This window comes from Kogia breviceps, chromosome 8 (assembly GCF_026419965.1).
Source record: "Kogia breviceps isolate mKogBre1 chromosome 8, mKogBre1 haplotype 1, whole genome shotgun sequence".
Classification (NCBI taxonomy): Eukaryota; Metazoa; Chordata; class Mammalia; order Artiodactyla; family Physeteridae; genus Kogia; species Kogia breviceps.
This window is the reverse complement of record NC_081317.1, coordinates 12,403,210-12,428,668: the sequence shown is the minus strand read 5'-3', so window position 1 is coordinate 12,428,668 and position 25,459 is coordinate 12,403,210. Positions and strand designations below refer to the sequence as shown.

Genomic DNA, 25,459 nt, shown 5'->3' with positions numbered 1-25,459 from the left:
GGATACAGCTCAAATGCCCCCCTCCGTCTTGACAGCACGTCGGAGGGGTCTGTCTGTCTCCAGCATTTGCTGGGCCGAGAGAGCCCCCCTTGGACCCTTTTGAGCCTGCAGGGCTGGCACGGGGCCCAGCAGAGCACGGTCAGGAGTGGGACGGAGGACAGCAGCCAGCCTGATTTCCTACACAGCTCAGATTAGAGAAGAAACCCACCATCGTGCCTTTACAACGCTCAGTTTCCTAGCTGGGAAACAGAACCAGTCTTCCGGGAAGGTGTTTCACTCACTGTCTAGCAGCCCAGATACTTCTGGGGGCCAGGCCTGAGCCTGAGCCCTTAACCAGAGAGCAGGAAAGAAATGGAATCCCATCGTGCTCCGGATGTCAGTGCCAGCACTTCTACTTGCATTAACTTTATTTATTACACAAATAAGACATTTACAAAGCACAACATGAAAGGTATGTAACAAAACAGACATTGGTTTTACAAAAAAGTGCTTACAATTTTTCTCCGTGTGTGTGTTTTCCTCCTTTTGTTTTGTATTTAAATAAATAGTCTTGATGGCCTGTATGTTCCCAGGCTGTTCTAACAGGCTAGTGGAGACGTGTCTGAACCGCAGCATGCTACAACCGTGTGATCCACGCAAGGAACAGACCCTGGGGGGGAGGCTCAAGGCAGAGTGGGTGCCGGGTGACCCTGGGCATGGCTCGGCTGGCCACTCACCACGGGATGGTGCTTGGGGCTGCGATCGCTGGGAGCAAAAATCAAAGGAAAGATTAGAGCTCCCCAGTCACCGGGAACTGGGCCCAAGCTGCTCCGCTAACGTCAGCTCCAAGTGTAGGGCCCGGCACACTTTATTCACTGGGTGAGTTCTGACCCGAGCTGCACGGATCACATTCTGAGGGGTGTCTTTCCTTTGCCCTGAGTCAGCTGGAACCGTCTTTGAAAGGGAAAAGAAGCGAGTTCCCTTCTTGGGCTGCACCCAGGCCCAGCCCTCCTCCAGGTCCCAGAGCAAGAACAGCATATCGTTTTTCATTGTAAGTGCCAACTTCAAGCATCTGGATTCCGAACCCTTATCCAGACTCAGCGAGATAGAGAGGACGGCGACTGATTAGCGATGTCTGCCGTGGGTGAAACCGGGACAGCAGACACCTAGGTACCATGAACTTGCTTTCCCTGTCCTAGAGTCTCCTTCCAAAAGCAACATATCGGGTTAATCAAAGCAGGGAGGAGGACTTGGGCTGAAACATGCTTACTAGCAGCCTCTAGTGGGAAATGCATCAGGACACCCAAGTCATTCTAAAATTACAGGATTAGCTTGGGACAAACGGGGGTCCCCTGAAAACATAAATCATGGTCTTGTATAGCCCAAGCCCTTTTGTTTGGGGTGGAAGAGCTGCAGCAGGACAGGGTGGATGTGAGCACAGCTGTGTCTGGCCTGCGTTCTCAGGAGTGAGTGGGACTGGCTCTGGGCAGGGTTGGTGGGGAAGCCCGGAAGCGCCAGCTCGAATCCTGGGCTTGGTACACTCACCTAGGCAGCAGGCACCCTCTTTCTACTCAGAGGTGGGTCCAGAATGAAAGTCTGCCCCTTCCCTGGGCTCTGTTCCCCAGCTCCCCCATGAGAGGTCCTCCCAAAGAAGACATGGCCCAAGCACCCCCATCAGGAGTCAAGTAGCCAACGAGGGTCCCCAACTCTAACGTGTCCAAGCGTTCAGAAATGTCACCACACAGATCAAACACCACCTCTGCTATGTCTCCTGCACATATGCTGGATAACTAGGTGAAAGCAGGGTCCCCAACACACACCCCGAGTTTCCTCTTTCCTCTCCTTAAAATGGCTAGTGCTTCTCCCAGCCCAGCGTGCCGCATCCTTCTCCTGGGCCTCCAAACGAATGGGGGTCCTTGCCCCGCCCCCCCCCCAGCCCCCGCTTTTCCCCCTGCCTCTTGGTCTGGGCAGGCCTCCATCTGTGCCCTATTGGGCCTCTCAGGGTTGGTCAGTGTCTCTTCTCTCTCTGAATTAACTTGACATAACCAGACAGATGGAAATGATAAAATTAGAACATAGCTTTCCTTTGGGGACATCCCACAAACACTGTAGAGTTTTCCAAACAAAAGCAACAGAGTGGATAACATTGGGGGTTGTCGGCTATTCAGAATTCAGAGATGGTTCCAAGGAAGTAGTAAATAAAGGCCAATATGGGAGGAAAGAAAACCTGTAAGTTGGAAGGCTGTTGGCGTGGTGCGATTCAATTCGGCCTTTTGCTATTGTAATCAGCTTAAGTTGAAGACGACTCCTGTCTAAATGGGAAACACAGGCTGCTGTTTTCACCCTGGCTCCAAATTTCAGGGAGCTCTGCCTTCAGGGAGGAGGGCTCCGCGGTGCTCCTGGCGGGTTCTGGTTCTCGGCAGGAGAGGGGAAGGCCAGGCCCAGGGGCCCAGCTGGTGGTGGGCAGGATGGTGGATGAGGGGTGGAGGCAGAGCGGGGGGATCCCTGGCAGCGGCTCGGACTCCGGATTTCAGCGGCTGAGGGGCAGCTGCCCGGCGCCCATGCTCAGATGCGGAAGTGCCGGCAGCGTTAGTACTGAAAAAGGATGACCTGCAAGAGGAGGGCGTGGGAGGGGGCTGAGCCAGGGCCTGCCCCGCCCGGTAGCCCCCCCAGAAGTCCTCGAAGGCATGGAGAAGGAGGGGGACCCAGGGCCCACATCTAGGTTCAAATCCTGGCGCAGACACTTACTCGCTGCGGGGCCCTGGGCAACTCACTCCCCCTCTCTGAGCCTGTTTCCTCATCTGTAAAATGGGGATGACACCTCTCTCTCAGAATGGCGAGGATCTGGTGAAATCCAAGAGCAGCAGCAAGTGTCTCCCGGGCACCGTACCCGGCATTGGGTACAGTGCACACTTGCCTGATTTCACAGAAGCCTCACCTCGGCCCCACGAGGGTGTCCCACCATCATCTCCTCTTTACAGAGGAGGCCAGTGAGGCCGGGGAGGTGAAAATCAGTGAGCCCGCGATCACACAGCCAGGAAGAGGTGGACCCAGCACTGCAACCCAGGCCTAGGCTCTAGAACAAGCTCTCTTCGTTAGACCCACTGCCTCTTCCTCTCCAGGCCACCCTGACAGTTACCGTCGGTGCCTACCAAGCACCAGGCAACAGGCCAAGCCCTTCATGCAGCCAAGCACCTCGACAGGCAGGTGGCTCAGACACGCCAGGTGCCTGACACACAGTGGGTGCGTTCCCAGGTCTCAAAGAGAAAAGGCGGCTGAGCTGGGGTCCGGTCTGCCTGACTCCAGAGCCCACGTCACACGGCCTCACCCACTCACCCCACCTTGGGCCGTTCTCTCCTCTGGTCTCTGAGATGCCTGCCTGACTTTGGACTCTTCCGAACAGAAGCTCTCTCAAGAGGGGTGACTCTGAAAGACCCTTCTCCTCCATAAGCCTCAGTCTCTCCATCTGATTGATGACGGCTGGGCCCTGATTTCTAAGAGCCTTCCAAGCTCTGAACTGTGAGATCTGGGCCCGTGACTGGGAATAAATGTGGTCCTGGAAGCTCACAGGCAGGTGTGGACAAATGATGATGTGGTGGAGGCAGAGGGTGCTACCCTAGATGCTCAGAGCACTGTTCTCCGGGCCAGGCTGTGCTGGTCTTGATGAGTGGGTTCAGGGGGCTGCCCCAGGGGGCCCTGAGTCTCCTCCTTGCTAGGCTGGCTCAGGCCCGGAGGGACTTGGGAGAAAGCCCATGCAGTTCTACACTGACTGGCCATACACACAGCCCACCAGGCTGGCAAGATGTGGACAGAAAAGGTCCCTGGCAGCTGGCAGGAAGGTCTGACAGTGAGAGGGCGGAAGGTCATGCAGGAGGAGGAGACATTCTTCTGCAGAGCCGCTGGACATGAAGTTGGGGATATGGCAAGAGAAAAACTCTGGCTCAGCAGCCAAACCCAGGGGCCAGAAACCTTCCACAGCCAAAGCTGCCAGACCCCAGACCGGCTCATCCTTCAGGCTGAACCAGACATAACCACAGGCTTAGCTGAGAAACCAGGAGACAAGGGCTCGCCTCCAAGAGCTGAGGCCAGCCCTAATCCGCTGCAAGGCTCCCCTCTACCCTCCAGATAATGCCCAGGCCCCTTGCTTGAAGGTGCAGGGCCTTCATTACGTGACCCCCTGTCAGCTCCCACCCCACCCAAGGCCTCAGCCACACTAACCCCCCCCCCATCCCTCAAATCCAGGTCCCTCCAAGCCTCCTTGCCTCGGCACGGGCTCCTCGTGTCCCCTGCTTCTTCCCGAGAGCTGGCCACGCCCTCTTCTGAGTCCTCGAAGGCCACGTGCATCCCTCACCTCAACTGCCCTGTCAAGCTGGGATGTGGCTGCCTGCCTCCTGCGCTAAGCCACCCACCCACTCCCCGAGGACGGGGACCACGCCAGCTCGCCTCCGCAGTCCGGGTGCCAGGCCTCACAGCACGAACTCCCTCCTGCAGCACGGGGGCAGCTCTGAGGCAGGCAGTCCCCGGATGGAGGCCAGCTGTACCCACGCTCACTGTGTGACCCTGGGCAAGCTGCTGCTCTGGCTGAGACCCAGTTTCTGCAGTTATGAAATGGCATCAACCATAGTCATCCTCCCAGGGAGACAGTGAAGGGCGAGGTCAGAGAGAGCGCCGTGTAAACTGTAAAGTGCGCCACAGAAGGAGGTCACTACTGAGCCAGGTGGACCTCAGAGTCTGACAGACTTGCTGCATCCCCGGACAAGTCGTGTCACCTCTCTGAGCCTCTGTTTCGGTGTCTGAGAGCAGTGGCTTTCAAGGCTCTCGGAGCTGAGCAGGAGGTGAGGGCCCCGCTCCCTCTGCACTTTCACCCAGAGCGGCTCCACCCCCTTTCATCTGCATCTTGCGTTATGGAAAAGAGTAAACAAACGGGTTCCCGGGCTTAAAACAAAGTTTTCAAGCCACTGGACTGGGCGATGTCCAAGCACCCTTCTGGGTGTCCAGTCCTAATGCTTGAGACAACCAGAGATCGGGTTCCACAAAGGAGGCCTTACCAGTTGACCACGGTCACTGGCTGGCCTGCTGTCCCCAGGCCCCACCAGCTCGGGATATTCACTCCCAACAGACAGGAATACAAAGGAGGAAGTAGGAGAAACCCGTGAGATAGTGGGAGGCGGGGCGGTGTGTGATATAAGCCCTCCTCGGGACCGCAAAGCTTGAGCAAAGTAACTAAATCCACAAATCTGAAAAAGAGAAGGCCAGCCACGGGCGGGCGTGCTGCGAGGAGGCTGGCCATGCGCACTGAACACACTGGTGCCTGCTTGAGGGACCACCTCGGGGGTGCAGTGGAGGCCTGAGTGTCTGGGCAGAGGGTCTGCCACAAAGTGGCACGGTGCCTGCTCAGCGCTGAGAATCCTGCCAGGAAGCCATTCCTGGCAAGGTGGCTCTGACCCACCCGCCCCAACCCGGCTCCGTTTACCTTCTCACCCCGGTTGGAGAGTGGCCCATCCATATCGGCTTTGAGGTGGACGGGGGGCGCGGTGTAAGGCAGCCGGCAGTGCACCTGCCCACACTGTACCTGACCTGTGGACGAGAGGATGCCTTGGAGCCCATCCCCCAGCCTCCATGCAGGACCCCACCAGCCCCAGGCTCGGTAGGCTGGAGCCCTGGGGCCAGTTTCACCTCTGCCACTTACCAGCTGGGTGGCCCTGGGCAAAATTTCAATAGGGTACTGTTTTTCTACCTGAAAGTCTTTATGAGCTATAAAGTGCTACACGATAACTGTCTAGCTCACTGATAAAGAAACACTCATAAATGAGTATGTACATGCACTCCTATGTTCATAGCAGCACTATTCACAATAGCCAAGACATGGAAACAACCTAAATGTCCATCGACAGATGAATGGGTAAATAAGATGTGGTACATGTGTACAATGGAATACTACTCGGCCATAAAAAAGAATGAAATAATGCCATTTGCAGCAACATGAATGGGCCTAGAAATTATCATACTAAGTAAAGTAAGTCAGAAAGAGAAAGACAAATACCATATGATATCACTTATATGTGGAATCTAAAATATGACACAAATGAACTTTTGTGCAACAGAAACACATTCACAGACATTGAGAACAGACTTGTGGTTGCCAAGGGGGGCTGGGTGGGAGAGAGGTGGAGTGGGAATTTGGGGTTAGCAGATGCTAACTAGTATATATAGAATGGATAAACAGCAAGGTCCTACTGTATAGCACAGGAAACTATATTCAACATTCTCTGACAAATCATAATGGAAAACAATACAAAAAAAAAAGAATGTGTGTGTATGTATATATATATACATACACACACATATATATACATGTATATATATACGCACACATATATATGTATATATATAACTGAATCACTTTGCTGTACAGCAGAAATTAACACAACACTGTAAATCAACACTGAAATTTAAAAAGTAAAAAAAGAAAAAGAAACGAATATGCACAGAACGCCTCCTCCACACAAGGCTGTACCCCATCCATTAGAATCCTCCCTTGGTGCACTGTACCTTCTTATCCCCCAAGAATCACCAAGCCTTTACCCCCAAACCCTAGAGGACTCTGCACTCATATGTCACCTTCTTTATGATGCTCTCCCTGACCATCCATTTACAATTGCAACCCAACACCAACCCTACCCTCCCTGTCCTCCTTCTCAGCTTTATTTTTCCTCTTTAGCACTTACCATCATCTGACTTACTGTATATTTTTATTTTTTATTTGATATTATCTGCCTTTGCCAGCTATAATGCAAGCTCCAATGAGGGCAGGAATTTTTGTCTGTTTTCTAGATTCTAGATCTTTGTGGATTTCCAGGATCTAGAATGAGGCATGGCATCTAATTTGTTGAATGGGTCTCTGTACAACATCTAAAATGGTGGTGGCGGGCTTGGGGGGAGTCCATCCTTATGTCTGACCCAAATCTCTCATGCTTCAGCCTCTTTACCACTACAGTGGAGAAGTCTATGGCCTTGCTCTTCTCTGCACTTCATCCTCTTTGGTCAGAGGGGAAAGAGCTCTGTACAGAGATTTACAATTGATATGTAACTTAGGACAAGTCACTGTTCCTTTCTGAGCCCCAGTTCCCTCGTCTGTAGAATAAGGTGGTTGTATAAGATGGGGGATTCTTAACCTGGGGGGTTTTAGGGGTCCAAGAACAGCCTGAGATTACATGGGAAACTGTGTGTGTGCGCACATTTCTGGAATCTGATTCCAAAGCCTTTTTATCATATTCCAAGTTCGAAGTCTCCGGGAAACTCAGGAACCTGTGAATTTAGTGAACGGCGAAGAAGACTGCTAGGGTGACCTGCAGTCATGCAGCAAGAGGCAGCAGGTCCAAACACCCCTGATGCCTCCTGCCCTGAGCTGGGTTCGCCTTAAGGGGAAGAGGAAAGGGCACCTCAGCCCCTTCTCTAGGTGTCCAAGACAGTTCTAGACTTGGCCAACAAACTGTGTGGGCAGAGTCCTGGCACAGCTCCGGAGGCCATGGCCCCACTCCCCACAGGGCCACCTAGATCCGTTACCAACTCCACAGCAAGTGCTGGCTGGTGGCCCAGACTCCTGGTACCTAGAGAGCCCCTGGTCCTTGGCTCCTTTAACAGATGAACTACATCGTCAGTGGGCTCTCTGCAGCCTGAACATGTCATTGTTTCAAAAAGAAAGGGGGAAAAAAGTCCCTCCTACTAAGCAGATAGTTCAGAAATGGAACAGAACAAAGAGACACAGTTTCCAACTGATAGCCTGGCACGGTGAGCAGGACTCTACACTCCCAGCTCCACCAGCCAGAACCACTGCCACCACCACAAGGGCAGCTAGTACTCACCGAGCACTTACTAAATGCTGAGGACGTTAAGTCAATGATCTCATCTGATGTTCGCAACACTGCTTTGAGATAGGTATTCTTTCCGTTTTTTAAAAGAGCTTGGATTCTTACTGTCCTCATTTTTTACAGATGAGGAAACTGGAATTCAGGGATGCTAAGAAGCTTACCCAATGTCACACAGCTAGTAAGTGACAGGGACGGGATCCGAAGCCCCACAGTCTGATGCTAAAGCCCACAATTGATCATTAAGGAACCTGGCTCCCACTAACTTACTGTGGGCCCTTGGTTTCCTCATCTGTACAATGGGATGGTGATGTTTAGAAACATGTGGCAGGACGGTGCCTGGCACATGGCAGGGACTCAGGACACAGCTGTGCTCTCCCTGACCTCCCTTCTCTTTTCCTTGGAGCCAGAGAGGGAGGGTTTGAGTTTGCGGGTATGTTGTCATCACTGCTATATTTCTGGTCATGCCCAGCTTTGAGGAAACAATCAACAGAAACAACCTCAAAGGGAAAGAAAATCTGTGATAAGCACCTGCTCAACAGCAGATTCACTGAACGTCCATCCCCCAGAAATGCACAAGGCTACTCTCTCTCTTTCTCCCCGGTTCCTGCTCGAAGGTCACTCCACCACAACCTGCCACCCCCTCTCCACCACAGTGCTCAGTCCCCACGGACATGCCTGCCCTCCATCCTTTATTCGTTTATTCTCTCTCCCCGCTCTCCCATCCTGCAGCGTGAGCCTTGGGAGCACACAGACTTTGATCTGTTGTGTTTTCAGTTGTATCCCAGAAGGCACAGAAGGCACTCAAAAAATATTTACTGAACACATGAGTGGATCCTCATAACCCTGTGAAGTAGGCATTATTAATGTCCCAGTTTACAGATGAGGAAAGTGAGGTTCAAAGAGGTCAGGTGATCTGCCCACGGCCTCACAACCTTGGGTACTCCTGCCACCCTGGCTTTCTTCCGCAACCCCAAACACACCCATGCCACGCTTTCTGCCTACATTCGGTTGCTTTGCTGCCTGCACCCCTATTTCCCCACTCCTTGTGTCTCACTAATTCCTACCTATCCTTCTAGTCTCAGCCCACTGATAGGAAACATCTCCAGACACTCCCATCCAGCGTCTTGACTACAGGAATCACCACAATTAACACCACACGCTCATCTATCTTGTATTGTTCCACGTCTCTCCCACCAGAACCCAGGCTCCCCAGGACAGGACTTTAGCCATCTTGTTCTCTCCCTAGTCCCCGGAGCCTGGCACAGAGTGGATGTTTGGAAAGTATCAATATTTTTTGAACGGCTTAATGGCTTGCCTCTACTAAGGGTCCAGCCCCTCTAAGACAGAGCCGGGGCACTTAACTCCTCTCCACAACCACTAGGTCCGAGGGACTGCGGAACCCTCGTCTGCACGCACGAGGCCCATCAAGGCCTCCTCACGCCTCCGCCGCCCACGAGCTCTCATCTTACACCCCCCTCTCCCACAGGCCGGGCGACCGGGCTGTGGCGGTCACTTACTCTCAATGTAGCCGTGCAGGGTGACCATGCGAGCCCGCTCGGGGCTGCTGAACGGGGAGTAGTGGATGTCGTCGGACAGGGCGGAGGGGAGGCGGGACGGCGGCGCCCCGGAGGGCGGCACGGGATGCTGTGGTGTGTGCTTTTTATGACGCGCCCGGCAGTTTTGAAACCACACCTGGAACGACAGCCTCAGCAGCCTCAGCCTCGCGGAAAAGAGCCGGACGCGCCGCCGGGGGACCCCAGGCGGGACTGCCTCGTCGCCAACTGAGGAAGGGCGGCCACGTGCGCCCCGAACCCGCGGCTCCACAGCCCAGCTACGCGCTCGAGGGCCCACCCACGAGGTCCCTAGGCCCCGCCCCAGACCCAAAGGCCCCGCCCACCCCCGGCCCCACCTGGATGACCCTTCGGCTGAGGCCCGTCATGTCCGCAAGCTTCTGCAGCGTCTGCGCGTCGGGGTTGTTGTCCTGCGCGAACTGCGCCTGCATAACCTGCCAGGCGCCGCGGGGCGGTGAGGCACGAGCCCGCCGAGGTCGCCAAGGCCCCGGCCCAATCAGAGGCTCCGGCTCGGAGGCCACGCCCCAGACAGCTACAGCCCCTCCCCGCCACCCGCGGGTCGGGCAGAGGGGCGGAGTCAGGAGGCCCGTTCAGCCCCGCCCACTCCGAGGCCCGGCCCACACCCGGCCACTCGCGGCCCGCCAAGGTACCTGCAACTGCTCGGCGGTGAAGGACGTCCGCGCGCGCTTGGCCGGCTTGGGCTGACTGTCCTGTTCCGAGGGCACTGCCCCCTCCAGCGTGAGGCCGTTCCCTGAGGGCGACAGAAGTGGCTGACCACGCGTCCCCATCTCTTCTAGTGGCAGCCTGGAAAGGACGGGGGTGGGGGGAGCTGGTCCCTGGAAGTGTCGGGAGCGGAGTTGGCTGGGAGGGGGGATCCCAGGGTCCTAGTCCCTGAGCTCAGTCTTTGGGGAAGGGGCTTCCACTTCTGAGCGTCTGCTCAGTACCAGACGCTTCTCTTTCGGTGTGCCCTTTATGTCTCACAGCCCTGAGCACGGGCGACATTATCCTCGTGTTACAGCGGAGGAAACTGAGGTTCAGAGAGAAGAAAATCCCAGCTCTGGACCTTTCGACTGGTATTCTGACAGCTGGCTGACTCTAGCGCCCCAAATTGGGCTCCCTCCTTGATAAACTGGGGAAACCAAGGGCTGGTGGAGATGGGAAGCAGGCAGGTTACAGAACTGTGATCCTAATTTTGTAAAAACGGATGGGAGCAAAAAAGGTTGGAAGGATATACACCAAAGTGTTAGCAGGAGGGAATGCAATTATGAAGACTCTACTTTCAATGTTTCTGCAACTTTTGAAGTTTTTTCAACAATCACGTGTCTCGTCACCTTATTTCTCTAAGGTTTAACTTTGTTAACTGGAGTGTACATTAGTTATTCTCTTTCCATTTACATTACTTTTATAATCACACTAAACGTATTCCCATTTTAGTTTTTAGTACCTCATTTTTCGGAATGCAAAGGTAATACATGCTCCTTGCCAAAACCGCAGAAAATTCAGATAAGCACAAAGAAGAAAATAAAAATCTCCAGGAATTCCACCACTGTTCATAATTTTTTTAATTAGGAAAAACACTAAACAAACACGCCAACATACATACATAGAACGAAATCTGGGAAGGTAGACACTAAAATATGAGGGGTGGTGGCGTTCAGAGTGGTCTTTATTTTCTTCTTTTTGCTTAACCATCTTTTCTTAATTTTCTGTAATGGGCATGTGTGTGTTTAAGATTAAAAAGTAAACCAGTAGCCCAAACTGAGGGCTGGTCAGTAAAGGAGTTCTGAGACCATAAGCCTTCAGGTTCCCTGCGTGGTAGGAGTCTGGAGTCAGGCCTGACTGTGAGAGCTGGAGTGTAATTGGCAAGGTTGTGACTAGGGGTAGTCCTGGTTGGTCCAGGTATGGAAGGAGCCTGGAGTCACTCCTGAGCCATGGTGTGGGGGAACCTCTAACTCCTGGGCTTCCATCCCAGCTCCACAACTGTCTTGCCCAGTTACTTGCAGGTAACTTCAGAGCACCCCAGCTTCACTTGCTCCCCACTTAGACCCACTCAGCCCTGATCCTGGCTGGAGAAAGTGATGGCTGTGCTGTGGCCATGGCCAAGAACGCTCTGGGGACGTCTGACTAGTTCCTCCTCAGAGGCACTGGGGACGGGGCAGACACTTTATGACTCAGCCCCCATGATCCCGGGAAGACCTGGACCCTGTCCCTGAGCCTAAGTGTCTTGGGAAATCACAGTGTCAGAGCCAGAAGAGATTTAGGGATCTTTCTAGTCCAGTATCCATCTTGAAACTAGGGAGACTGAGGCCCAGAGAGAAAAGGAAACTTTGTATGTCAGCACAACATGGCAGAAGCAAAACTGAAGCTTGGGTCTCCAGACTCAAAGGCCTCTCTCCTCTCTCCTTCTCCAGGATGAAAACCCCACCCCCAATCTCTGGCCTGTAGCTGCTGCGGCAGGAGTTGGGAGAAGAGGGTCACTTCAGCTCTCACAGACGGGCCCAAGCCTGGTTCCAGGAAACTGGAGGGGATGAGTCTCCAGGCCAACCAGAGCTGTCCAAACGTGGAGCAGGCTGCCCGATTATGAGAATCATCTCTAGGGTTCACTGAGTGCCTCTCGGCTTACAACACATCGGCTCATCTATCTTTGAGGTGTCCTACCATCAGCCCCATTTTACAGATTAGGAAACATAATTTGCAAGGACCGGCAATGACCTTCCAACTTTCAAGCAAATGGTGGAGCCAGAAGCGGCCAGATCCGTGTGCAGCCCCACCCCCGTGCTGCCTCCAGGTGATAAAGGGGGCAACTGGCTCTAGAGAAGTGTGGGCAGTCCCTGGGGTGCTGGGGGCGGTCAGAGAAGGCTGGGGAGCCGAGGGGCAGCCAGTTTCTGGATGGGGCGGGTTGGGTACCGTTCTCGGCGGCCCTCTTGAGATTCTCAATCATGGTGTCGTAGTGGATGCGGCAGAGCACCTTCTCCTCGACCAGGCCAAACTCCTCGCCCGTGGACAGCTGGCGCTTGCACGAGAAGCAAGCGAAGCAGGCCAGGTGGTAGGCATTGCCGCGTGCCCGCCGGACCCAGTCGCTGGCGTAGATCTGTCGGCCGCACCTTGCGCACTTGGTCCCAAATCGGCTGAAGGACACGGGGTGGGGGTGGGGGGCGAAGGGGAGGGGGTGGCGAGGCTCAGACAGGCCATCCAAATCCTAGTGGCCCAGCCCTGCCCAGGTTCCTGAGGGCCTTCACGCATGCATTTCCCTTTGCCTGGCTTCACCACCCCCTGCAGCCAAGTCCCACCTAGAAGGCAAGCTGGTAGGTGGTTTTTATTTTCTTCCTGGTGCTTTTCTGAATTTTCCAAATTTTATTCAATGATCACTTAACATTTGTATATAGTATTAACCTGCTCATTAAAATATAGGTGTTAGGGAAAATTTAATAGTAGTAACAATATAGGCAGATTTCTGAGCACTTAACCACTTGCCCGGCAAGATTCTAAGTGCTTTATGCTGAACGTCCCAAGTAATTTTCATTTTGCAGGTGAGGAAAATGGGGACCAGAGAGGTAAAGTAACTTGCACAAGGTCACACAGCTTGCAAGGATAGAACTCCTAGCCAGTATGACTCCCGAGATGAATAAACTGTAACCCAGCTGTAGAGAAGCTCAGAGTTTCTTGGAAGCATAGACAGATATGCCCTTACTAACTTTGTGACCCTGAGCACATTGTTTAACCTCTCTGAGTTCTCATTTTCCTTGCCCTGAGCTGAACTAGGTGACAACAGCTACGGCTATTTGTTTAGTGCTTTGTAGTCTATTAAGTAACCAGCTAGTCCCAGACTCTGGAGTCCTGTGTCATTCTAACAAGACAGAAAAGCCCAGATCAAATGCGCCACTCTCCCTTAAGCCTTCCTTCATTCTGCTTCTTCCCCTTCTCCCTCCCCCTTTGTGGTGTGGCTCTTTGGGTGTGGCTGCCTCCACCACCAGACTGGGAGCCCCTCCAGGAAGCGGCAGTCTGATTTGCCCTGTCCCAGAAGTCAGCCCAAGGCCTGTCCCCAGAGCACCAGGGAAAATTTGTTCTTGAAGTGAATGACTCACTCTGTAACCCTGTCCAGACCCTCTGAGCCTCAGTTTCCTCTGGTGCACACTGTTTCAGGGAGTGGTGCTTTCACTCTCAAGCTTAGAAACCTAAATCATACACTCCTCCCTCTCCTCAACCCCCCATCCAACCAATCACCAGGCGCTGTTGGTTCCCTTCCCTAAGTATCTCTGGGACACATCTCCTCCTCACCACTGCTACCACTGCCCTCCTAAACCAGGCTCCCACCATGCACCCCTCACTGCCAGTCTCCACACCCATCCTCCACATAGTGGCTACAGGGAAGTTTCCAGCATGCACACTTTACCCAGTCCGCTGCCCTGCTTAAAATCCTCTGGTGGCTCCACTCTACCCTCAGGATCTGGTCCAAGATCCTTGGGAGTTTACAAAGTTCAACAGACCACATCCTCTCCGGCTCCTCTCCTCCCTATCTTTCCTCAAGATCCCTCACCCTACACTCGAGCATGAGCCCCAGTCAGCTACCGTGGAAGGTTGGTCCCAGGTCTTATGGCCCCCTCTGAGGCACCTTCGCACCCCAGGCCTTCGCACAGGCGGTTCCCTCCCCACACACACCCAGTCCCGCGGCTCCCAGCACCACCTTCTCAGCAATGATCACACCGGTTTGTAAATGTCAGGTTTCTTGGCTCTCCCTTCCACCCCTGGCATTCCTGGGAAAAGATCTAGAAGATTTGCCTCTGTGTCCCCAGAGGCACGTTTCCACACAAAAGAGCACTCGGAAATGCCTTTGAGTGCGTGGAGGAACCAGCCCAGCAAATGCGCCCTGGTTACAGCCTCGCCTGCCTTGGCAAATGCAAGCAACTGCCGGTTGAATAAACGGTCTCGGGTTGAACTGAGTGCAGCAGAGCGGAGGCCTCTGCCAGCCCCGGCTCTAGACGTACCCCCAGTGCCATGCCGCTCTGTCAGACAAGGAGCTCTAGGGGACCCTGTCGGCGGGCGGCGCGGTTGGCTCAGGCAGCGCTGCGCACCTCTGCGGGTTCGGTCAACTGCCCCCCAGACAGAAGTGGTTCCCGACCCCGGAAATTCGGCTTCCCCAGCACAGCCCGCGGTCTCCGTTCCCAACCTCTCAGTAAAAAGGAGAGGAAACCGCTTTGCCCACCCGAGCCTACTCCTGCCGAGGGGCCGACCCCAAATTCCGAGGCCCGGCGCAGGATTGGGAGAACTTCCGGGCCTCTGAAGGGAGGAAGAAGGGCCAGCCGGGTGCAGAACCCTCGCTGCGCTCCAGGGCCCTGGGGCGCAACTCCTTTGCATCCCCCTCGCCGCAACCACGTGAAATGGGGACTCTGGCACCCAATTTGCACACGTGGAATCGGAGGTTCGGGGTGGACAAGTGACTTCGCCAAGACCACACGGAGTGTGGGGCAGGGGTTGAGGTCCCCTCCGAAGTGCAAAAAAAAAAAACCCCTAGGACCTGCAAACGCAGCCGGACGGGAGATGCGTAGAGTTGAATCCCGGTGGATGAACAGGAAAGGGGCCTGGTCTGACCGAGTCGCATCCCCACTCCGGGCCCTAGGACCTGGAAACTCCCGCGCGCAAGGCCTAGGGACCCTCAGGCTCCAGTAAGCTGGGAGTGCGTTCCCAGGGAGCTGAAGGAGCCGGGAGGGGAAGGTCCGGGCCCTCAGAGGCAGGCAGGAGCCGTTGCGTCTCCAGCCTGTCGTGTTCCGGGATCGGTGCGCTGAGCCAGAGTGTAAAATCTCCGATCCTGGCGCTTGGCTCTGCGGGATTCCTCATTCTCGGCCAAAACGCATCCAAGACTCCCCGCGCATCCCCGATCTTCCCGCTCCACGAGCCCCGACGCCCGGGCGCGTTCTGCGCCTACGCTGGCGGCTCACAGTGCCCTCATCCCCTTGCTCCGAGGCGGGAGCCGCTAGCGACCTGTCAGCAACTTTCTCACCCTCCGCGTGTCGCCCTAAACGCCAGGAGCTGTCCCCAGCTCTAGGAGCTCCCTGCGCTCGCCGTGTCTCCGCCCAGTCAACGAAATCATCCTCCCGTTGGATCCTTGGATGGGGTTGGGGGGTCGTTTTGCAGTTTTCGGGCCGCTCCTGAAGCGTGTCCCCCACCCGGCGAAGGGGTCAGTGGCACAAACAAGGGGCACGAGGAGGCTTACAGATCCAGGCTCTGACAAACCGACAGACTCCTTCCCAGGCGGGCTGCGAGGCCCGAGCCGCCGGATTCCGGAAGCAGCGAAATCGGCGGCGGAGACAACGAAACTTCAAGAAAGGGGTGTTCGGGAGCTGCGAAGGGAGCGCCAAAGCGATTAGGGGGCGCGGCCATCGCCCGCCACCCCCAGCCTTGTGCGCGCCCCTCCCTGGGTCCCCGCGCGCGCCGCGGGGCAAAGGCTCAAAGCACAGAGGCGCTTTGAGGATGGAGACATGTTGGACGGAGGCTGCGCATCCTGGCAACTGCTGAAAGGAGCGGAGTGGGCGACGCGCACCGCCTTGCTCTCTCTCCCCGGAGCAGGGAACGGAGACACCTGGGTGCTAGTGGCTCTGCGGAGGGAGCTGTGCGCCACTGACCAAGTCAGGCTCGCTCTCCCGGCCTACCTCTCCTGGATACCGAGTAAGAGCTCGGAAGTCATTTGTTGCAGTGAATGAGCCTCAACGAAAGAGCCCATCGGAATTTCACTGAGACCCCTGCCCATTGCTAAGCTACCCCTTTTCTGCATGGAAGGTCAGAGTGGGAAGGCCAATGTCAATTAAGAAGCTAGTGAGCCAAGGAGCTGACACTCAAACCAGGCTTCACTTGTTTTGCTTCAGGACGCTCGCTTGAGGGCCTTAGAGAGAGTCTATGAAGCAAACTGGGGAGCGGGGAGCGGGGAGTGGGGGGCGGGGGACGGGGGGGGGGTCAGAGGCGGAGCCCTTCCTATTCCTCTGCTTCTTCCCTTCCCGGCAAACCATTAGGAGGAGAAGCCAGAAACAACAGAACCAGCAATTAAGAGGTTAAAGCGGCCCACTCCTCGGAGGTCCCAGCTCAAGGCCCCTCCCCGAACGCCTTTCTCAGCTCCCCCAACATCTGTCCCCCAACAGCTGGCGGCCGCTGGGCTGCTCTCTGCCGCGGTGGGGGGCGGCTTCCCAGCTCTGAGCCTCCCGGGGTACCCTCGCTCCGTGGGTGGGGTGGGGTTCTCTGCTGGAGTCCGCGGTCTGAGCTTGGGTTCAGGGCACAAGGAGGCAAAGAAGGCTGCGGGCTGGCCCTAAGTGTCTCGCGCCAAGCTGGGGACAGCAGTAGGCAGGGCCCCTCCCAGGCCCAGCCCGGGGCACTCTCTGAACCCCACCCCCGCCCGCATAAACACAAGGAGAGGCAGTTAACCCCTTACTCCCCATTCCCATGATCAGGAGGCAAGAGGGCTAGACACCCTGGTGACCCGATCCTAGCAAAGTTGCTCCAGTCACTGGGGCTCTGAGGAGGTCACTTCACTCCAACCCTAGTACTCCCAGGGCCCACCCACGGAGGGTCACACAGCACAGCAGGTGCTCCCTGTGGGAGCGCTAGGGCCACGGGGTGGGGGGTGGGGGCAGGTGGCCTTTGCCATTGCATGGGCCCCACCTTGCACAGGGGAGCTGCTGACGTGTCTCGGCCATAGAAGAAGAGTATTGAGTATCTAGACACGGGGATGGTGAGTCAGGCAGCCACAGGGCTTATTCCAGTTCTGCCGCTTATTAGCTGTGTGACCTCACCACTCAGGGCCTCAGTTTCCCCTCCTATAGTGTAGGGATTATGACAGTAGCCTACTCTCAGGGGAGATCTGAGGGGTCAGTGACATAAACCAATGAGCTGTAAAGGGCTAACACAGCTCTGGCTTAGAGGAGAGCTCTGTATGTCTCCTGGCGGCGTCCTCACCCCTGTCTGGCCCCTCTTTTACTCTCCCGCTGGTGGGACCCTGGGCACAGCACTTTCCACTCTCTCAGGACACCGTCTCCCCAACTCTACAACAAGCAAGATGCTTTAGGAGGCCAGGAGCTGGAAGGGCACTGCAGCTCAGTCCATGCCTGCCTTTGGGGGGCAGCAGCCACAGGTTGGTGGGCAGGAGGCAGCTGTCTGGGGGTTTGATTGCTGAGGGCAGTGGAGACATGAATGTCCCAGAAAGGAACACTATTTCCCCCCCCAGGACTTTTTATTTTTCACTTCTTGGAAGAAAATAAAAAGAAACAAAACAGTCTTAAACCAAAAAAGTGAAGAAATTAAAAGCAATACACATTTTCTTGGTGGTAGTTTTGTTTTTTTTTTTTTTCCGCTAGGACTCAGGGGGTTAGGGGAGGTGGGAATCTGGTTGAAGCCACAAAGACTGGTGAGGTCCCTCTTTGGATGGCAAAAGGAGAAACTGAGGCAGAGAGGTCCAGCGACCTCACTGAGGACACACAGCCAGTGGAAAACCAATCCCTTCCAACAATGCAAAGCCAGGAGCAGCACTGGACCTCTGGACCACCTCCCCACCCAGGCTCCCAGGCTCTGCAGCCTCCTGCCCCGATGCGCTTGGAGTGCCTTCCTACCTTCTAGCTTCCTGATTCCCAACGCTGCCAGCTCTGCCAAAGGAGATGAAAGAGGGGTCTACAGGCCAGTGTCAAGGAGGGGCAAGATAGGAGATAGAACTGAGAGGAAACTCTTCTCTGGGAAATAAGACCAGAGCCAGAGGACCTCGGAAGCTACCAGTGCCCCCTCCAGGGGGTCTTGGCCACTTCCTCCCTCCCTGCATCCTGCCCAGAGATCTTGGCCTCTCTTTGGGGTGAGTGCTCCAGTCCACTTCCCATCAGACTCTCGACCTTGGGCTTCAGGAAACACAGGGCTAGAGGATCTGAGTGCTCAGCCCTTCCCTGAGCCTCAGCTCTAGAGAGGGTCTCTGTCTCCCATGCCACCATTCCTGCTCTCTCCAGGAAGGGCTCCTTCACAGCAGCCGCCCAGAGCCTGGGCTGCCACATCGGGCACTCAGTAGTCCCTGCCCGGCACTCCGCCTGCTTTTTTCTCTCCCTTTCTGTGGGTTTTATTATTTTTGTTACAGGTGGGGCTGCCAGGGATGCGTTATGCCTGCAGGGAGACCTGGCTGGGGGAGAAATGATCAGAAGAGCCCCAATTCTTCTCTCATCCCAAGGAATGTGAGCTTTTATTCTCTCCATTTTCTTAACCAAAAATCTGTTTTAGTTTTGCTTTGGGGGCTCTTGTCACTGCTGGGAAAGGATTAGCGCTCAGAACCTGCAGCCCAGAAATGGCCCATCCCCATCCTTGCTCCCAGACTGCCCGAGGAAATGCCACCAGGGGATTCTGCCTGGAATCCTGTCACCACAGTGGTGACACCCATCGCACCTACACTTTAGGGAGCCTCTACCGAGCCTTCCTCCCTTCACTGGCCTCCTTGGCAGCTCAGAGAGGTAACCCTGGTAGGAGGACACTGAGGGTAGAAAGATGCAGTGATTTGCCCAAGGTCACACACTGATCCAGGGTTGGCCTGATGGAGCCTGGTCTCTGTGTCTCCACAACAGCTGGACGGCCCATTCCCCACCCCACTGCAGTAGGAGGGGGGACCCCACAGCCAGTGAGGTGCTGAACAGTGAGATCAAGTTCTGAGTTTTGACTAATCCTTGAAGGTCTAGGAAAGCACATCAACCAAGGGGGCTTGGTCCAGCCTGGGCATGAGCTGGGGCTGGAGATGCAGCAAGGACACGTGGCTCACAGGGTGGCAGGTCCGTCCCCACCAGGAGAGCAAGAAGAGGGGGCCAGGCCTGTCTTACTCTATGGGAAGAGGCCTGCTGGGTTCCCCAGGCCTTAGCCATGTCCCTGGATAGCTGATGACCCCAAGGAGCCCTGAAAGAGTAGCTGGCTTTTTTTTTTTTTTTTTTTTTTTTTTTAACCAACTGGAGTCAGGCCTAGAGCAGGGCCCTGGCTACACAGAGACCCTAACCTCCCTCTCCTGCCCTGGCCAGCTAAGTGTCAGATGGGACAGTGGAGGGGAGACATCACACTCTGGTTACACACCACACAACGATAACCCCACTCTCACATACATACACACACCACAGCCCACATCCACAAATCCACATTCACCTCACACCGTTGAGCCCCCAATGCCTGGGTTAAGGCCGGAAGCAGAAATGCCCCTCGGAGGAGGGCTGTGTGGTGGGATGGGTAATGAAGGGATTTCAGAATCCTCACCTGCTCACCTCTAGAGCCCAGATATAAACTTGTCCTGACCACCTTGCACAACACACACACACACACACACACACACACACACACACACACACGGTCCTGACATTCACACAGCCACACAGTCTACACTCACACATAAACTAAAAGACAAATGCTTGTTGTAAAGGAACACCTATGCTGTCCACACACCCCTCACCCTGCTCAGTGACACATTCCCCCAGCGCCACTGCACAGATCCGGACAAGACAGGCACACGAGCATCTTTAAGCCCCATGAGTCCCAGGCCACCTGGCAGAGCCACCCCTCCCCATGCTCGCCCCAGCTGCCCTGCCACTCACAGCCATGCGCCAGGAAGAGTCCGTTTTTCGAACCAGGCTTCCTACGGTTTCCTCAGAGTACCCCGGCCCCCAGTGCTGCTAGCTTCTTCCGAGATTCAAGGTCCTCTCCTTCCAAGTTCCCAGAGACTCAATGCCGGGGAAGGGGGCGGCATTGCCTTCTACTGCATCCCCTGACTCAGGGGACCTTTCTGGGGCTGGGGTCTTCCCAGGAAGACTGAAGCCAAGACCTCTCCCGAGGCAAGGATGGGAAGGATGTCGGCGGACTTGCGGGGGGGGGGGTGGTTATAGGGGAGTAGCTTTCTCCACTTCCTGAGAAAGCCCTTGGGAACAGGCGTGCGGCCCAGGAACCAATCCCACTCTACGCTCTTTGGACTCCGTAGGCCCGTTGGCCGGGCTTCAGGCCTGCTTCACGCTTCCCGCCGGGATCGGGCCGGCAGCCGCTGCTCCTCTGACCTCGCAGTGACCTCGACCCCGTGACCGGGTCAGGCCCGAGCCGCGCGGTGAGAAGCCAGGCGCAAGCGGCCGAGAAGCGGCGGGAGGATCAGCCGGGCTGCTGTTGAGAGCTGAGCGGCCGCACGCGGCGCCGCGGCACAGAGAGCGCAGCCCAGGGTGACCCTACTCGGGGCCCTGGCTACGCGCCCCACTCCCCCTTCCCGTCCCGGCGGCCCAAAGTCAGAGCCTAGACCCCAGAGAGGCTGGAGTCGGGGCCCGAAACGACGACGGAGCTGGGACTGGAACAGGCGCCTGGGGTGCAGGCAGAACCCCAGACTCGAAACACTATACTCGAGCGATGCGGGGGTCTGAGTTGAGGCGGGCGGAGCCGGAGACCGAGGTCGGGAGTTAGATCGATGAGCTTGAATATGGGTTCGGATCCGAGACCGATGCGAGGCTAGTGCTTGGGGCCGGACCAGACTCGAATCCAGCCTCGAACCCGGCCGGGGTCAAAGCCGAGACCAGAGCCAGGGCAAGAGTCTGGAGCCCAGCTCAGGGTCCTGCCCGGGAGAGACGCCGGCTTGGCTGGAGTAGGAGTAGGGTTGGAACCCAGAGCCGGAGCGCACCGCAGATGCAGCCAGGTCGGCTGGGATACGAGCGGATCGGGCCAAGACGGGGACATCAGAGCTCGACCAACGCGCTGGAGGTCGGAACTTGAGCCTGAGACTCGGGCAGGATCCGAGACCGAGCCAGAGACGCGACCAAACCCGAGTGGGCCACAGCAACCGGAGGCGGATCACCGGCCCGAACCTGTGCCGGCACCCGCGCTCGGCCTGGAGCTCCTGGTTCGTGGCGCTGAGAGCCGGTGGGCTGGGCCCTCGCGGCGCGCGCCAGAGCATTCGGGACGCGGGGGCTCCGGAGCCAGAGACAGCGCGTCGCAAAGGCGGCCTCCGCGCGCCGGTGGCCTGCCTGCGGCGACATTGCTGGCCCAGCGGCCGCAGCCTACCTGAAGTAGTCCATCTTGCAGAAGATTTCCTTGTTCTTGATGTAGCAGCTGTTCTGCTGCCTCAGCGACGTGCGACACACGGAGCACTCGAGGCACCGCACGTGCCAGATGAGGTTGTTGACCTGGGGAGGGGGCGGAGATGGGGGGTGGCTCAGCGCGGGCCTCTTTTCACGCCTGGCCCCAGCCTCCCCGGCCCCATTTGCAGACAGATACGCCAGAGCTCCGAAGGTACATGGGACTTCCCCGCTTTTCCTCTCTAACACAGACTCAGGGAGGTAGAAATCAACTCTGCCCACTTTTCAGACAGGAACCCGGGAGCGCAGAGAGATGCTACGATTTGCCCGAAGCCACGCAGTCAGGCAGGGATGAGCCAGGTTTCAAATTTAGTGGACCTGGAGCCGGCATAGTTCCCCTGCAGTCCTCTGGGTTGCAACCCACACCCCGCCAACACAAGCAACACTCCGCCCCTGTCTCACCTTGAGCAGATATCGGTCCAGGATCTCGAGGCCGCAGCTGGAGCAGATGTTCTTGCCGGCAGACGGCACGGAGGAGGCGGCAGAGGGCGGTGAGCAGACAGATGGCGTGCTGGGCGTACAGGGAGAGGCCCGACCCTCGTCCTTGTCCAGAGGGCCTGCCAGGGCCTCAGCGTCCGACTGAGCCTGCAGTGGGGAAAGAGGGAGAGCCGCGCTCTGAGCTGAGGGCTAAGCCAGGTGCCCAGCGTTGCTGCTGCCTCCGAGACAAATCTGGGGCCTCAGCGAACCAACTAACAACGAAATGCCCCCGAAACGACAAGCCACGGGCTACAGGACAGGAATGGAAGGGCCTACTGGAGAGGACAGGACGGCTCCAACTTTTAGCACGCGCTTCCTAGGTGCCAGGACCGGTCAAAGCTCACATTCCCGGCCAGAAAACCGAGGCTCAGAGAGGGGCGGCGCCCTCCGGGAGTCCCCCAGCGCACGGGCAGCTAGCTGTTCGGGGACGGAAAGCCGGGTCAGCTGCCCAGGGCCCGGCCGCCGGGAGACCGGGGAAACGAAAGCAGGGCCGAACGAACTCACCATAGCGGGCGGCGCGGTCCCTTCAAGGCAGCGGGTGGTCGCTTTGCAGCCGGACCCTGGCTGGGCCATCACCTGGGGGAGGGGGGAGGGAACGCAGGCGGCGGCGGCTGCAGAACTGGCTCCGCGCAGCCTGAGCCCAGCGCCTCCCCGCGCCTGTTATATAAACCGGCGTGGAACAATGAGTCCTAACTTTGTAGTGGGCATTTAAAGCCCTTCCCCACAAAAGCGGTGTCTCTCTAATGAAGCAATTTGAATTTGGATTGGATTTTTTCCCTCTCTCTCCCCCTCTCCCTGCACTTAACCCGTGGCTCTTGAAGTAATCGCTTAGTTCCCTTGCAATACAAGCCTCTGAGGGGGAAAAAAAACACGCGCACACATACAAACTACCTGCAATTAGAAATTGTCGTGAATGCCCAAGATAAGAGGTAGCCAGAGTGTCAATTCCAACTGTCAATCAGTGAGATCCATCAGGCCGCCCAAAGAATTGCAAATTTGATTTTTTAATGGTAGTAATTAAAAATCGAATTTTTTCTCCATCCACCCACCCCCTTCCTCGCTCCCTTCTCCTCCTCTCGACACAAAATGCAAAAAGGAGAAAAGAGAGAAAGAAAGAAAATAAAGAGATGGGGGGTGGGCGCTTGAAGAAAATAAAACCGGGAGCGTTGGGAGCATCAGCCCGTCCACCCCGCGCGCGCGGCGGAATTGGTGCGGCGATACCGACTCGGATTCAGGCGCCTTTCGCGGGCCAATCGGAGGGAAACCCAGAGCAAAACAGGGGCTAGATCGGGGCCGAAACGGGACCAAAAAGAGAAAACGGAGGCGTCCAAGAAGAGGAAAAAGCACCCTCCAGCCCCTCGGAGCGCCCGGGACCGGCCCCGCGCCGAGATTCTCAGCCTTGCGTCCGCACAACCCCCGGCGCATCGGCGCTATCAGCGCCTATTCAGACGGACAATACCCGCCTCGCCTCCTCTTGATTCGCCTGTGTCTTTGCTAAATCGCTTTTTGAGAAATTCCTTCAACATTTGCATAATGTGTTCCCGCTTTCCGCGACCCCCCCCTCGCGCTCCTGCATGCTCACACACTCACATACACACACTCCCAAGCGTGCCCCAGCACCCCTCCGCTCGGCGGCCGCCCGCCACCCGGCCCGGCCCGGCCCGGCTGGGTCTCGGCCGCTGTCCGACCCCGGCCCGGACGGCTCAGCCACTCGCTCTCTCGCTCGCTCACCTGGTCGGTGGCGGGGCCGCCCTCGGCCGGCAGCCGGCAGCCCTCGGGCAGCGCCGGGGCGGCGTTCTCATGCTTCCAGTACATGGGCCGGGGAGCGGCGGGCTCAGCGGACGCGCAGCGCGGAGAGCCGCGCCAAGGGGGGCCACGGCCGCAGGGGGAGCAAAGGCTGAAGCAGGAGCAGGAGGAGAGCGGAGGCGCCGGCCCCGCCGCCCCGGGCCCGGTCCCGGCCGCAGCCCCCGCCCCCGCCCCTAACCCCGGCCCGTGCGCAGCCCTGGCCTCCCCGGCTGCCTCCGCCGCTGTCTCGGAAGAAGGTCCCGACAAACTTGGAGAGGCCCCCGCCCCCTCCTTCTTCTCCTCCTCTCCCTCCTCCTCTCCCTCCTCCTCTCCCTCCTCCTCTCCCTCCTCCTCGTCCTCCTCCCCCTCCAGCTGCGGCGGCGGCTGCCCTGCCGCTGGAGCCCCGCTTGGTTCAAGATGAGTCATGCGTGACCAATCCCCTCCCCGCCAAGGGAGAGCGAGACACAGCAGCGAGGCGGCGACCCAGAGACACACACAGACATATAGACACACAGAAACTCAGAGCTGCTGACGGAGAGACTCAGAGACACGCTGACTTACAAAGGCATCCTCAGGCACACACGCACCCAGCTCTCACCACCGCCCCTCCCTCAAGGGGCACCCACAGACCTCAGGCACAGCCCCACTTACCGGTACAAGAGGGACCCATGGTCACACCTTGGGCCGAGTTGGGTTTCATATGAAGTCACACATTATACTCCGTTGATGCAATCCACGCCTCCTACGTTTGTGTACATCTGATGCAAGTGATGACCTGTTCTGTTCGCATCATTTACAGGAGCACAAGACATCTACACATACTCACACACCTGCGCGCTGCCTCTGCTCCATGACAACTAAAAAGCACACCAGTTCCTCAGGGCTTGGGCTACATCCCATCCTAAATGGGATTGGGCTGGGTTGGGGGGGTTCCCCTGAATTCTCCAGGGAGGGATTGCCTGGGACCCCCCCTTCTTTGCAGAATTTGCTGAGCTATCCAGTCTAATGCCATCTCACCTTCTCTAGGGTTCTACTGATAGTGAGAGAGGTGGGGAAAGCAAGGAGGCCCAGGCATTTAGATAGGAGACACAGCCCCCAAAGACTCAGACACAAAAGCCTCAAACTCAAAGACAAGGCCTTACACACACTAACATACTACATACACGCACAAGTGGACACTCACAGACTCAATGCCCTTCCCACACAAACTGAGCTTAGGGAGACATGTGAATATACATCATCTTCTGAAAACAAAAATGCACACTTAGATCTGGCCCTACAGACACTACACACCCCAACTCCACCAAGTCGCACATACCATCACCTCCCTAATTGCCCTCTTTTACAAATGTAAACACCCCACACAACTGTTCTTACATGTGTACACACATCCATAGTTAAGAGAGCACAGACTCCCACGGAGCTCCAAACCCATGGAAAACCCCGTGTCCTCGACTCAGACACCCTCAAATATACACACGTATCCCTACAGATGGCAAGGTAACCATTTATGGTCAGAAACAGCCTACACACCTCGGCAGACACAGGATTCCCAGCAGTCACGGCTTCAGTCATGCACACACACAGGCACATCCTAAGAGACACAGGCAGACAAGGGTATCTGCCCTCCGGTGTAATACTAAAGACTCACACCTGTATCCTCGAAAGAGACAAATATCTGTTT

General features: G+C 56.4%; 1 protein-coding gene across 10 annotated transcripts; it reads right to left on the bottom strand.

Moving 5' to 3' along the window:
• Window positions 1-369: 369 nt before the first annotated feature.
• On the bottom strand, window positions 370-24,632 carry LHX6 (LIM homeobox 6). Of its 10 annotated transcripts, none has more exons than XM_059073126.2 (10): window positions 23,722-23,904; window positions 22,495-22,566; window positions 21,916-22,098; window positions 21,440-21,561; window positions 12,329-12,549; window positions 10,072-10,172; window positions 9,760-9,855; window positions 9,368-9,542; window positions 5,453-5,556; window positions 370-2,589 (listed from the first exon to the last, which is right to left on the bottom strand). In XM_059073126.2, the coding sequence occupies exons 1-10, from the start codon at window positions 23,803-23,805 to the stop codon at window positions 2,569-2,571; spliced, it is 1,179 nt and encodes a 392-aa protein (XP_058929109.1). In that variant the 5' UTR covers window positions 23,806-23,904; the 3' UTR covers window positions 370-2,568. The 10 variants fall into 10 exon arrangements, with proteins under 10 accessions (XP_058929109.1, XP_066896893.1, XP_066896895.1 ...); XM_067040792.1 differs by lacking the exon at window positions 23,722-23,904 and adding an exon at window positions 24,427-24,632 and having other exon boundaries at window positions 376-2,589; XM_067040794.1 differs by having other exon boundaries at window positions 376-2,589; window positions 22,495-22,647; window positions 23,722-23,962.
• Window positions 24,633-25,459: the final 827 nt, after the last annotated feature.

Coding starts and splice junctions, on each gene's coding strand:
- LHX6 (XM_067040794.1), bottom strand. CDS start 23,805: ATGTACTGGAAGCATGAGAACGCCGCCCCGGCGCTGCCCGAGGGCTGC. Junction 21,562..21,915: donor TGGACCGATATCTGCTCAAG/GTGAGACAGGGG, acceptor CCCCCTCCCCAG/GTCAACAACCTCATCTGGCA. Junction 9,543..9,759: donor TCAGCCGAAGGGTCATCCAG/GTGGGGCCGGGG, acceptor CTGTCGTTCCAG/GTGTGGTTTCAAAACTGCCG.